The 15,404-nt window shown below is 42.8% G+C and overlaps 1 protein-coding gene across 1 annotated transcript in view; it reads left to right on the forward strand.

Moving 5' to 3' along the window:
- The window catches only part of LOC116949408 (metabotropic glutamate receptor 8-like), a 290,056-nt gene that overhangs the window by 235,562 nt on the left and 39,090 nt on the right, over positions 1 to 15,404 (forward strand). The window contains exon 12 of the mRNA XM_032966701.2: positions 11,614 to 11,866. Coding sequence (XP_032822592.2) covers positions 11,614 to 11,866 — 253 coding nt within the window. The remainder of the gene's footprint in view (positions 1 to 11,613; positions 11,867 to 15,404) is intronic.

Consider the following 15,404-nt stretch of genomic DNA (forward strand, 5'->3'; position numbering starts at 1 on the left):
ACTACATTTTGCCACTTGTGTTGTTTTCATGTTTCCAAATTTGACCGTTTATTTTAATAAGTTGAACTGTTAGTTTGGCTTTCTACGTTGGCCAGACATCTCGGAAGAGCTGGGAGCTCCCCACACTTTACCCCAACCCACGCATGTGACCTGCTCATCGGATATCTGTGGCTTTTCCCATTTACACCTCTACGTGGACATAGGTGGGGCCATTTAATATACGTGTGTGTGTGCATCGTGCTCACTGCCGCGGCAGAAAATCAGACCAAACTGGCGAGCACTACATTACGAGTCCAGTGTGCTAATCGTTATGCCAAGACAGCATCGGACAACTACAACAATTATTATAATCATGCAAAATATTTACCCGGGGAAAGCCATGCTGGAGTCTCTCGGCGCTTGCTCAGGAGGATCCTAAAAAAACAACCTAAGTTTTATTTTAAGATTAAACTTTTATTATTTTATCAGGTTAGGACCACTGGAGCTGTACGTTATAGCTCATTTTCAGAAGCGACCATAAAGTATAGCCAAACGTAAGTGGCTTGTCATGTGGACATTTAAAGCAGCCAAATACTCTCGTGTATTTGTACGTGTGTCGATTACCATTAATGCGTCTTTGGCATCTAGGATGAAACTGGATTTCCCAAAAAACACATCCAGGGGATATCACTCAATGCTCCCGCACAGATAGATTCAGTCCACAGACACCCGGACACACTGAGTGGACGAAATGTATCTGCGGACAGCACCCATTGCTGTACTGCCATCTGCTGTCACCTCCCAGCCCTTACAGGCGTAGCCTCTGAGATCTGGTGTGTTTGTGGTACCACCCCTGCTTATTTTGCCTTCGGCTAACGAGTGGGAGTCAGAGGCCGCGTGACAACGATGACAGACGCAGGTCCTTGCGGGTGTCATTGCAGCAGCACAAACCCACGCTGTCAATTTAGCTGCAACTGGTATCTACATACCATAACGGTACCTCTCAGTGAATGTATTGAAGTGTCCATTGAAAGAGAATATGACGCTCAACCTGTGCTTGCGGGCTTGGGCAACTACTGGACATGAATCAATGTCGAAGTCGTGTATATAAATTGACATCCCACGTACCTTTGTTTAAAATAAAGCATTACTGTGCTTGCACTGTTGCACATCCTCCCCACCTCTACCCTACAGCTCTTTTACACAACGTCCTACTCTGCGTTACATATAATACACTGAACATGCGAATGTGCGTTGTCACGACCAGCGTCATTATAGACGTTTTATTATTATTATAAATTTATGTTTTGAGACTTGCTTACCCTTTTCTTTATGTTTGCACTGTTGTCGGTTTTTTTGTATTGTTTGTATATCTTCCGAGCTAATCGGATTCTTCCTCCAGTCTAAATAAAGATTCCGATTTTGATTAGCCACGATTTATAAATTCTGCTGAGCATATGGGTGTCCATGCCATTGTCTTTGCCCTCAGTGTTCTGAAGTGACAATTCACTCTGCTCGTAATTCTCCAATGTGATCACTTCATATTCTTGGTTCTTTCGGTAAAGTCACCACGTAGAAGGGAAACAATAAAATAATAAAAATATAAAACAATAAAATTATCACGACGTTGCGACTGCAACACAAGCAATCATCATCAGGTGTGAAAACCACAGCAAGAAATTTTGAAAAAAGTGGCGGTTGTGTTTTTCACACCTGATGATGATTGCTTGTGTTGCAGTCGAAACGTCGTGATTATTTTATTGTTTTATATTTTTATTATTTTATTGTTTCCTTTCTACGTGACTTTACCGAAAGAACCAAGAATATGAATCCCTGCAGTAACGAAAGCTTTAAATCAAAATGCGATCACTTCATCTTACCGTTATTCGTCCCCGTAAGCATGTTTCCTCCCTTTGACTCTGTTCGAATATCCATCATTCACTACCCCTTGTAGTGGTATACTCGGGTGTTCATTATTGTTGCATTTGTATATCCAGGTATGGTCCATTAATGGGTACGAGATTCTCTTATCCTAATTTAACTTGACCAGGTGTGCGAAGTGCATTGCACGGGACATAAACGTGGTGTTGTACACAGTGTAGCTTTTTTCCCATCACGTTTTGTAGACTTTTTTGCCACGGACCATATTGCTGATGAATGCAAAGGCAGCTAATGTACAACGATTTGCTCGTTGATTTTCATTGTCAAACTAATTTCGAAAATTACTGCACCCCGCCTTCGCGAGCCACGTTCCGTCACCATGTTGATTCAGTAATTGCCATACGGACACATTCTCGATTGTGTGTTACAGTTGTGTCCATCCCAATAATTACGCATTTCTAAAAAAACAGCTTCCCCTCACGGTTGGTTCGTTTCCAAATGTATCATTGTTCCATTATCTGTAACCTTTCGCGAACTTTTCATACGCGTGTGATGAGTGGCTAATGGGTCTCTAATTCTTCAGATCAGACCCCCATTTAACAGTGCATAAAACATATATGGTGATAATGATATTAGCCTATTGATCAGTGCACTTACCTCTGCACAATCGTGTTTGAGATACGACATTTTTGCACAAATTACGAGGAGATAATAATTACGTGGCCTCATCCAAATGTGCATTTTAAATAATAATATCGGTGGTAAAAAACCAGACGTGCCATGTTAAAAACAATCATTGGGGCATCACGTGTGTCATGACGATGTTGTAGACTTTAGCAAATTTCAACAACAAGGTTTAATGAAGTGAAAAGAACAACTGCAACGTTAACGCTTTCAATAAACAAAAACAAAGACATGCAAACAAAACACCGTCTAACCTGTGTTTCTATGTGCTTGTAAAGTGGGTGTTTAATACACGGGGTAAGGAAATCCAGTGGAGCCATTTAACTTTTATTAATCAGTCTCCGGATGAGCTATCAATATAGGCTAAACATAGCAATTATTCTACTTATCTTTATTCACCTACTTATCTTCATCTGCACCTCCGATTAGCACGGTTGACTACGTACGGTACGAAAGAAGCTCAACATACATGCACAGTCTATCTTCCGAATATCTCTCCTCTTCAACCCAACCACTCTCTATCCTATCCTTGTACTCTGCTTGTGCAGTCTCTTCCAACTGCCCACATCCCTACGAGCCCAACCCACAACACATTGCAAACTTCATCAGCTGTACACACACGTTACACATGAGCTGCCACACAGGGCTGCTACGTATGTAAGTACGTGTACTTGTGTATGTTGAACTTATATTTCACACCGTACGTAGCCAATCGTGCTAATCGGAGGTGCGGGGGGAAGAACAACAAAGTGAACACAAAAAAACAGTTCTAAAGACGTTAATCTCCAACTTGGATTTAAAAGTGCAGAGCTCTCTGTGGCTTCCTAATAACAGAAGGAATAGCGTTCCAGACCGTCGCAGAAGCGAATCTGAAAGCAGCTTAAATGCGTGTGGACTGTTACACACGCATTGAACACGCTGAACTTTTAAGTTCGTGTTTTGTCTGATTATTTTGAGAGATCATGAACAGAGACTAGACAATCACCCCTCTAAAGGCCACGTGACTGTCTGAGATTATAACTGCTTCGGTAGCTATGTTCAATATGAAGGTGCAGCACAATGAAATTACAAAAAAATATTACTATTATTGCACCGACAATAATTTCCATTAATTAGTGTTAATATCTACATGGATTGGCTTGCATATTGTACGTATCCATGACTTGTACTGGGAATTATGTACTCAACAATTGCCACGTCGGAGAATGCAAATGTCACACGCGCCTTGTAACAAAACTGTATCCCTCATTATAAGCGGCATGCTTTCCTGCATGTCCACTTGTGTCACGACAACGAATCTCTTGGCAATGAAATTGACCCTTTATCACTGCCATTCGCATTCATTCTCATCCAGAACCAGAGTCTGAGAGATTCTGATGTTGCGTTAAATGGCTCAGTCTCAGGATATACGAGCGGTACTTTTGTGTTGAGTGTTTTTTTTCAGGTCAGTCGATATGTTTTCAAGGTCCGATACAAAAAAAAAATGCCAATAATTCTAGTCTTATACTTAAAACTTTATTTTGCATGTTATTACATTGTTAGATATAGATAGGATATGATTAACTAAAAGTACAATTATTATGAATAGAGGTTTTCCCCTTTTTTCTGGCAACAAAACTGAAACCGTTTTACAAGGAATAATGTGTGCGTTAACCACAATACTTGTGGTCAAAATGCAAACAAAAAACACACTGATAATATATGCATTGTCCTTGAAACTGATTGGTCCACACCACAGACGGCTTTCTTTTGAGCCTCGTCTCAATTGGTGCTCAACCATACATACACACGTACATACATACGTGTGTATGTATGGTGAAAGTCATTATAAGAAGTATGCATTTCATATTATATTGTACATGAGTTCATTCACCCATTCTTCTCCGTTTCATGCATGAGCCAGACTTGTTACCTCATTCCTTAATACCTTCGCATGCACATATAAAGCAACATCAGTTACGTCCATAATAGAGGTTTTTTTGGTCGTGAAAGCCTACGAGTTAAACTAACATCAGTTACGGTATGTTTAATTAACCTTTTGTATGTCTGCCTTCTGTTAACAAATGTCAAGGCTGGGCAATGACTTGAAAAGTTAGTGCTTCACTCACGACAAAAGTGGTGCCAATTTAATTCAAATGTCACGTTTAACCTTACAAAGTTCACTGGTACAATGTTTTACCAAGTTTTCGCCTGAGATCTGTTTTGTTCAGTTGCAAAACAAGAGGTATAAAAAACAATCGTGTGCGTTCATCGTGACTGATAAGAGCGATGCTAAATATACTTGCCATTCAATTTGTTAAGCGCATGTTGCAGCGGGTCGACAAATTAGTCACCCGATTTAAAATCGTCCGAGACCATGACAATCAAGGGCGATCCAGCATGGTGGTTATTCAGCCTCCTACCTGAGGAGAAGCACTGGCTTATGTATTTGCTTCAAGATACTGGTAGTAAAGTGTTTGGCTGTACTGAGACTGCATCTCTCCATCAAAAAATACCAAAATCTTCACTTTCGTTTACATTGAAATTACTGAATTCTTCCTGCACCAAATAAGAAGAACGGATGCATTTTTTTGCCATTGTCCAATTAGGGTAGTTTGGCTGATGATTACCATTCCAAACAACTGAACACGTAAACTTATTACGTCAAATTGAGTTATGTACGTACACTCATCTCCACCATATTTTGCGTGGCTTATGCTCTGCAATGATCGTTGAAGCGTGATAAGAACATGGTGTTGAAGGTGCCACATTCATATTTATTGCACCGTTTTATCGTGTACGACCCATTTTTTTATTGGATGGTTCTGCATTATTGACTACCCTCCCTACGCTGTGTGGCCTTCTCCATAGTTTTTCATTATTTTTATGTGTTATACGGTTTAGAGTAGTGATGCTTCTCATACTTCGCCCCTCCTTCGTCAACTTGACTGGCTTCCCGTTTACAATCGCTGTCTTTTCAAATAACTTGCACTCGTCTAAATCTCCCCATGGCCTTGTCCCACCTCATCTCGCCTCGCTCATCTCTTTTTTACGTCCGCCCCCTCATGCTCTTCGTTCACAATCATCGCTCTGTCTTCTCTTTGTCCCTCCTCCTCCTCCCTGTGCCCAAGGCCGTTTTCAGTCGTTCTGCCTCATTTCACCCTACCACTGGAATACACTTCGCATGTACATTGAGTAGCGCTGCCCACAGACTCAACACTGCCCGTAGACTCAACACTGCCCATAGACTCAACACTGCCCCTGTACATGAAGAAATCCTCCTCCTTAACCTCATTCTGTTCCTCTATGAAATCCTCGCCTCTTCTTCATCGCCCATTCTCTTCCTCTTTCCTCCCCTCGCCCCTCCACTCCGTCCCATCCCCCCCTGTAGCCCATTCATGACCCCCACGTGGTCTCTGTTACGGTCACTCATTCTCCGGCCCTTGCACTGCCTTTATCGTCTGAACCATTCTGTTGTTGTTACTGCTTTTAAACTGCGTAAAGCGCCCTGAGCTAAGGTGCTCTATCAGTATAAAATAAGATGAGATAAGATACAGCATTTTAAATACCCTGGTAACTACAGTAAAGTCTATAGTGTAGTCACCGAAATTGCACATTGATGCTTCTTATTCACAGTAGTTTATACATAGCGCATTCGGTAGAGCCCGTTCTTGGGCAGCTTACCAAATATGTACGGACAAAGTCATACAATGCCTGATATGTATCCTGTCGAGATTTACTGGCATGCCACTTAACAATGACAACACCATTATAATCATCTCTCTGTTTTTTTTTATATGCTGCGCATAAGTGGAGAATTTTAAATGTCCACTTACGCACACATCTACACTTTCCCACTGCTTCAAAACATTCCAAATGGCCACACAATGTCGATCAAGCTAACCGTGAGACACAGCACAAACATCAATGTGATTCTCCACTGTCACTGGTGCACAGGTATAAATAACACTAACTCGCGAAAAATAAATCAATAAAACTGCCACAAAAGGAAAAACACGTTTTGGGAAATGGCCCTCTTTTTGGAGCAGAGGGAGAGGTTCTATCGTATGTATTTTATGTATTTATATGTTATGTATTTCTATAAAAAACTATTTATTTATATTTATTTTTTTGTCTTTTCGGGCAGTGTCATTGAAGAATATGTTTTTGCTATGAGACAAAGAAGGTCATTTTCCCTCCTGTCCAACATTACAAATGCCAAGCATGCGGAGAGACGTGTGCCCTGGCCATCACATTTAACAGCTGGATTCCAGGCCCTGTGGCTTTCATCTGCTGTAAGCAATGCACACTTGGGCAACAATTCATTCTCATGCCACGAGCGTGCAAGGAGGAAGCACGGCAGGGGACAGTGGGAGACGAGTATGCGACACCGCGGGGGACATTCCTGGCTTCGGGGTTTAATGCGACGAAATGCAAAGTGTGTCCTGGCAAAATATTCCAAGTATCCTTGCCTCCCATTGTCACTCAGCCGTTAAATGTTCGACATCACTTACTCTACGCTACTCCATGGAAGATTGGTTTTTCGTACCCACTGTTAAACGAATGCCTTATTGTGGAACGTTATCAGTGGTCATCTTATGGAGGGACTGGCCTCTGCCATAGAAATGTGGAATATCCATCACCGACTTGCATACACCGATGGAGCTGAACACTTCCCCATGCTCCACTGGGTTTAGGAAATATTTTAGTTCCTTTTACTTTGCCTTATAGATGTTAAAGGAATGTGTTATTGTTTTTTTAGCAAGATTGTGAGCATCGTGATTGTAATATCTTGCAACGAAATTTCGTGAACTGCAACAGAAAGGGAAAAAAATCATTGCAATCCTGTTAATAAAAAATGAAATAAGGATGGGGATATATTACAAGTTTTAACGACAAATTCATGCGAAAAATATTGGTTCACTTTTTTCCCCTGCCCTAATTATACACTCTTATCAAATTCGCTGATAATACTGTACCGGCTTGCTGAGAAATGTGAACATGAAGCAGTACTTTAATGGGGAAAAAATACTTCTTGACAAGATAAACCAAATGTTGTCTAAATTATGGATGTATCATGTGTGTGAGCCTAATGTGGAACTTCAGTGCTCTGGATATCAAAAGCGCAATTCATTTGTTGGTGAATATTCACTTTTGTCTGCCTTTTTGCTGACATATGCCAAAGTGTACTACCTTATCAACAACATCAACGGGGCAAATCGCCAAGGCGATGTGTTTCGGGAATTTTGTCGAGATGTGATTCTGGATCTTGATTTTGTTGTCCGCATGCAGCGTAAGATGGAAAGCAGCTGATGCTGCTGCTGCTGCACGTATATGTGTGTGCACGTGGGTCTGATTGGACTTGTTATCTTCCCGAGTGTTTTCTCTGCTTGACCTCACTCGCCAACCCCACTGAACGTACGATTGCAGGCAAACAATTCGTATCTCCAGCAGCGAGCTGCAGGTGTTGGGGAAGCAGCCAAAAAGAGATATACCAGGCACGCTTCGTAATCACAAACAAGCCAATTGAACGGCTGGCTTAGAGACGAAAAATAAAGACACGCAGCTTTGAGTACGTCGCTGCTTGCCGTGTTCAGGTATCAACATCAACTTCAGATATTAACAAGTCAAAGGCACATTCGTCCCTGCTCAAATAAACACTGGGAGTGGGTAGCAATGCTCCTCAGGTAGAATAAGTAAGGATTTGCAATGCATTTGTTGTTTGAAATGCCGCAGCATATACAAGCTACAAACAAAACATAATCAATAAAAATACACTAAATAGCCAGGGCAAAGAGAAGCGAAAACACAGCATGAGAAAACAATGAGACATGAAACCATAATGAGGGCAGGACATCCTCAACCTAGGGATAAATAAGAACGCAACGTACACTCACAATGGCAACAGACAGCCAAGGAGAATCCAAGAATCAGTCGAGACCAAGAGCAAGCCTGGCAATGAGAGGAATAACTTTCCAGCCGTCTCAGTGCCCCAGCCAACCAGCACGACCGCCCACCACCAACCACCAACCCGCACTGCCTCGCTCGCCAAAGCCGAGCCGCCGATGAGCATTTGCATTTACCTCGGCATCCCAAAGCGGCTTTGCATCACCTCTCACCTCAACGATGCCATCGCCCTACTGTAGTCTTGACAAGGGGACCCCCGGTGGCAGCTGGCACTGTGTGGCACAAGGCGTACGCGGCACTGGCCTGAAAAAGGTCAGGGGGGGTCATTATACTTGCAAGTAAGAAGGCCCCGTCGAAGACTCCATACTGCGGCACATTAGCAGGAAGGCCCGATGAGAATCTCCGCAGAGAAACAAAACGACGAAGGAGAGTAGTTACGTTACAGCTCCGATTGTTTGTAATACTCTCCGCGAGGCTTGTGAGAAGAGTGTTCCCCATCGCAGAAGATTCAATCGGAAGCTCACTTGCGCACCAACTGTTTCACGTAAGAGCCATTCACTTGTAAAAGTTATTCACGTCGGAAAATGTCACGGCCTCGTTCTTTGCCCAGCCCCGTGAACCAATCTCCTCCTGGATTCTCCTTCCCACTATGTGTGCTCCTGGAAACCCCTGCGTCTCTCTCTCTTTCTCTACATGCATCACCACACAATAATGGGGGGGGGGGGGGTGTGGGGGGCGCTTTATGTCACCTTCCAATGTTCCCAATGTCGGCAATGACCTTACGGTCTGCACTCCTTACTTGGTGCCGCATTCGTAACGTCTCTTATAAATACGTACCTCTTTTTTTGGGGGGGTGGGGTGTTGGCGATAATCCTTCACCATTGAAATGTTTTATCAACTCATGTTGATGGTAGTTCAGGAAAGCCTCGCTCAGTTTCACAACTGCTTAGGAGGGCCCTGCTTTGGGCTGTTTAAGAGATTCCTCTTGTGGCAAAATAAGGCTGGGTCGTGTTTTGATGGTCGCGTCACGTAAGTACGGCTCCACCTAAGTGTTCACGAGTTGCACCGCCGTACCCTTTGGCACGTTTCGCTTCCCGCGCTTTGAGCTCCCTCAAGAAGCGCGGACGCGGCGGGCAATGGTGCCGAACAACGTTGCGGCACACCCCGAGATCGCGTCGGGGACACCTCTTTTGTGCGAGAAGAACCTCCTAACTGAACACCGCCATTGCCAGGGGATAACCCAAACAACACACAAGTAGGTCAAGCACCGAATTGCTGCACTGCTTCAGGATTATGGCCTACCGTTCTTTAGGTAAAAAGTTTTGTGGGGGTTCCATCAACCCGGGGTTACTGACACCCAACCACGACACGTAAAACACGCAAGGGCGCAGTCCTGGCGATCACATTCACTCCCCCACTAGCACGGTTGGTTACGTACGGTGCAAAATAATTTGAGCATACACACGTTAAAAAAAAATCGCGTGTTATACTTTCACGATTGCTTCAAATTCACACGTATTTGCTGGAATGTGCGCTTGAACGTTACAGCACTTTACATCGCAATTATTTTATTATTTTCATTGTCGTGTCATTGGGGGCGCATTGCCTTGATGGAATCCTCACAAGAGCCCACACCGCCATCACGACTGCGTTGTGATTCGTAATACCGGTCGCAGAAGCCATCCCGTTAAATGGTAATCTTTCCCCGTCATCATTTTGTGTAATGAATGTAAAATGTTCTCACCCTGACTCTTCCTCTGCTTCTCGCGCTGCCCGCGTCTGTCTGTGCGTCTCTCACAGCCGCTGTGCGTGATGAGTACCCGTGTCTCTCTCTGTACACACACACATATACTCATCATGCCACTGCTGGCACAAAGGTCTCCAGAGAGCCGCTCTAGAATGAGCTCTAGACAGCCACACTCTCTCTCTCTCTGGCTAATACAACCTGCAATGTAAAGGTAAGAGAGAGAGATACTATTTTTGCCTACTCTTCCACACTCGCCAGATGTCTTGGAATACCTGTGAGTATTCTAAGCTAAACTATTTTTTTTTTATTTTACAAGGTAAGGCCCACTGAGCGATATAGCTCTTTTTCAGAAGCGACCAGGTGATCACAAATGATAGCTCCAACGAAGTTGTTTATCACGTGGAAATTAATATCAGCCAAATATTCTAAAACCCATGCAACCACAGGGAGAACATGCAAACTCCAAATATATTTTCATGCAAGCTTCCCTCTAAAATGTGACATAAATCAGCGGGCTGTTATTTCGCTCTGAAGACTGATTTATATATTGTGTATGGATAGTCTCTTACATGGCTAATACAACCTGCAATGTAAAGGTAACCAGTATATTACAGTACAGCAAGTATACTGTACAGCTATTCTCAAAGCTTGGTGAACCCTTTTTCCATCGTGTGAATTTATTGGGCACTTTGGTTTATTTTATTGATTTCCCCCCCCCCTCCCCCCCCAGATGCAGAACATTTAATGCAGGGCCATTGTGCACAAGTGTCATGGCAATCTATGCCGCTTTCCTTAAAATAATGTAGAATACGTGTGATTTGTGCAAATTATACACAGATATTACATGTATGCTAATTGTAACCAAAACTGCACAAATGAGATGAAAAAAATAGAGAAGAGGTGGTATCTTATATCAATTAAAAATATTTCCCAAGTAATTTGATTTTGGCGAGCTTTAAGTTATGAATAAATTGATACAACGTATCACCCAGCGTGGCAGTAGTAAATGGAAAAGTATCTTAAAACCCCCCCTCTCTGTCCACCGAGCAGTATAAATGGGTTCACCACATTCAGTCGACTTGCAGGCCGCGTTTGGTGGGGTAAATACTAGGCCCTCCCTGGCCTCCACTGAGACATATGAGCAAGTGTGCCAGAGTAGGCCACATACCTTCTGGAAGGGGCTCTTTTAGAGCTCCCTGTAGTGGAAGCCATTCAGCAGCAGTGGCATAAGCAAGCAATTGCAGGGCTGCCCCTTTATCTATTCCACCTATTACTTCTTCACCTCTATCTCAGACATTGAAATGCCACCTCCAATCGCTCTCACTCAGCCTCGAGCGAACTTACCCGTTGCACACATTTCTTGTTAACCCATTGAACTTGTCATCTTCTCTGTCCGCCCCTCTTCCTTTCTCCCCCGCCCGTGCGCGCGTGTGAAGCTGGGCATCCAGACGACCACGCTCACCATCGCCATGAGCCTCAGCGCCTCCGTTTCGCTGGGGATGCTCTTCTGCCCCAAGGTGTACATCGTGCTCCTGAGGCCGGAGCTCAACGTGCAGAAGCGCAAGCGCAGCTTCAAAGCCGTGGTGACGGCCGCCTCCGCCACCCAGAAGCTGTCCCACAAGGCGAGCGAGAGGCCCAACGGTCAGGCGACGACGGAGCTGTACGAGAACACGACCGACACTGCTGCTGGTGAGTCGGCCACCCCTGTGTATGCACGTGTGTGTGTTGAACTTCTTTTGCACCGTACGTAGCCAACCGTAAATGATCGGAGGTGCGGGGGAAGGACGACAAACCAAATACAAAAAGCAATTTTCAAGAAATTAGTTTCCAATCGAGATTCGAAAGTGCATAGTTCTGGTGGCTTCCTAAAATCACGAGGAAGAGTGTTCCAGAAGGCCGCAGAAGCGCATCTGAAAGCGCCGCACGATGCGGTGATCGTCTTCATTCGATGGCCAGCCAAAGGCTGCTGCGAGGATGACCAGGGTTCACGTGATGGTTTATGCTCCTTGACGAGATCAGCAGATCATTCGTGGCAAGGCGCTTTGTGTCTAATGAGTGCGGCCTTACAATGTATTCATTCTGCAACTGGAAACCAATGCACCAGGCAACGTCACATGGTCCACATCCTCTCTCTCTCTCTCGCTGCCTTCAAGTGTCACCTCAACACCTTCCTCTTCAACTCCGTGCCTTCGGACGTCTTAATATCGCTTCCTTTCTCTCATTCATCATCGTAGTCACTCCCGGGTGAGTGAGTGAGTGAGTGGGTGAGTGAATCGCTTCCGTGCTCTCATTCCTTTGCTCGGTCCAACCCGTTACTTCCCGGTGAGTGAGTGGGTGAGTTGCTTCCTTTCTCTACATCCCTTGCTCAGTCGTTCCTGGATGAGTGAGTGAGTGAGTAATTGGGTGAGTTAATTCTTTCTTGGCTTGGTCCCTTTGATTCTCTCTCGTTTTTAGTTTGTAATTCTGCGCTCTGAGATGTAAGTTGCTGCTGTTGCCAGCTGCCCGCAGTTCACTTCACGCCAGGGTTGGTCAGCTTAGGTCACAAGAAAGGCTTTTATTTGAAATGTCTCACCTATGAGCTTTTCAGACAATATTGGTTTGGAAAGCCAATATGCCGATGAGTATATTTATATGCGGGGAGGCAGGATGGAGATCTGTTGATATATGTTATTGCACGTGATGCTCCACCATAACACACAATGAATTAGTAAAAACTAAACTTTTTTTATTTACCAGTTAAAGCCCACTGAGCTAATAGCTCCCGTTCACATTATCCAAAACTGGTCAAATGTAAGGTGGATGTTATTTTCATCACAATGGAAAACAAATTGACGCGGTTATTTATTTGGCTGTGTCAGGTGGTGGAGGGTGATTGACAGACAGTGGCATTTGTTGAGTGGCATTTTACCCACACGATCTGACCCCAAAAAGAACATTTTGGAATCGTGTTTTTTTTTAATTCCTCAAACTATTGCCCAGAGAGCCCACTGGTTGAACGTTGTGTTTATTGCAGGAATGGTGTGCGCTTTGATCCATAGTCAAGGAGCACTTTAAATCGACAAACAGAAAGGCATTGTTGACAGTGGCAAGAAGTGGCGAGCATAGTGTTGAGTTGGACATGAAAACATTTTGACAGCTTAACAGCGGCTCTTGAATGTCTGACCTTAGCCAAAGACACAGAAATGAACATAAATTGTAAAATTACCAATGACATGTGCATGTGGGTTTTTCCCCTTAATTAAATGCTAGATATGTTGTTTATTGTGTTTTCATGGAAGTCGTATTTTTTATTTTAGTTTTTTTTAAACAGAATTTTAATTATTATCCAGTGAAGCTGTGTTGTAAAAAAAACAATTATATATACATTTACGTAGTATAATCATTTGTAAAAAAAAAAGTACATTTACAACCACAACTATAACACATATTTTAATAAACATTATTATACTTATTGTTTTTCTATAGTACAGATAAGACAATTATTGAATAATCTGGTACAGAAAATGATTGAAAAATATAGTTGCAGCCTTACAGTTCCCTGTATTTTTTTCTTTGGTTCTTTCGGTAAAGTCACGTAGAATGAGAATAAAATAATAAATTGATAAAATAAAATAACACAATAATATTCTCACGACGTTTCGGCCACAACACAAGCGGCCTTCATCAGGTGAAGGGAGCGAGACTGTCTGGTAGGACAGCGCTGGAGTGAGAGAGCCACGTTCAGATCACGGCTTTTAAGCTGTGTGAGAGGAACAAAGAGCCTTGACTAAGGAATTAGCATAAAATTTAGCATTGAAAAGGCTGAATGATTAGCTTGTGACTGGTCACAGAAATAGCTATGTTAAAAGTTAAAGCATACACATCCGCAGAGGCACCCATTGTTAAAAGGAATTAGCATAGAATTTAGCATTGAAATAGCTAAATTAAGGCATTCGCTTGTAACTGCTACAGAAATAGTTACGTTGAAGTCAGAGCATACACATTCACCGAGGCACTTAGTACAAATCAAAACAGGAGAATTTAGCATTGAAATAACTAGGCGAATTTAGCATTGAAATAACTGGGTGATTTGCTGGTGACTGGTCACAGAATACTATATACTATATAGTGAACCAATAAAAACTAAAATATAAATTACCTTCATGTTATCAATAAACTCTATATTCTCCAATCAGCTAAGCTACCAACCATAAGTCGTTATATATCACAATGCTATATGGCGAAAAAATGGGTGGATTCTTACCCTCAAATTTCCGTACCACGGATAGCTACGGGCCTCGTTCAGACGGACGGAAATTTGAGGGTAAGAATCCACCCATTTTTTCGCCATATAGCATTGTGATATATAACGACTTATGGTTGGTAGCTTAGCTGATTGGAGAATATAGAGTTTATTGATAACATGAAGGTAATTTATATTTTAGTTTTTATTGGTTCACTATATAGTATATAGTATTCTGTGACCAGTCACCAGCAAATCACCCAGTTATTTCAATGCTAAATTCGCCTAGTTATTTCAATGCTAAATTCTCCTGTTTTGATTTGTACTAAGTGCCTCGGTGAATGTGTATGCTCTGACTTCAACGTAACTATTTCTGTAGCAGTTACAAGCGAATGCCTTAATTTAGCTATTTCAATGCTAAATTCTATGCTAATTCCTTTTAACAATGGGTGCCTCTGCGGATGTGTATGCTTTAACTTTTAACATAGCTATTTCTGTGACCAGTCACAAGCTAATCATTCAGCCTTTTCAATGCTAAATTTTATGCTAATTCCTTAGTCAAGGCTCTTTGTTCCTCTCACACAGCTTAAAAGCCGTGATCTGAACGTGGCTCTCTCACTCCAGCGCTGTCCTACCAGACAGTCTCGCTCCCTTCACCTGATGAAGGCCGCTTGTGTTGTGGCCGAAACGTCGTGAGAATATTATTGTGTTATTTTATTTTATCAATTTATTATTTTATTCTCATTCTACGTGACTTTACCGAAAGAACCAAAGAAGATGAATCATTGCAGTCACGAAAGCTTTAAATCGAAAGTTCCCTGTATTCTTTTTGGGAAATAAAATGTCAATTAATGTTTGCCCACGGCTCACGAGGGGTTGTAACATACTGAATTCCTGGTCAAGGGGCCCACGATGATGCATTATAATGAAGAAGAATGTCAAAGGCGGCAGGCAATTGTGTTTGTATGACGTGAGTGCATGAGTGGGAATCAAGGCTGTGTCTTT

This window comes from Petromyzon marinus, chromosome 36 (assembly GCF_048934315.1).
Source record: "Petromyzon marinus isolate PM22_M1 ecotype Great Lakes invasive population chromosome 36, UKy_Petmar_22M1.pri1.0, whole genome shotgun sequence".
NCBI classification, from domain to species: domain Eukaryota; kingdom Metazoa; phylum Chordata; class Hyperoartia; order Petromyzontiformes; family Petromyzontidae; genus Petromyzon; species Petromyzon marinus.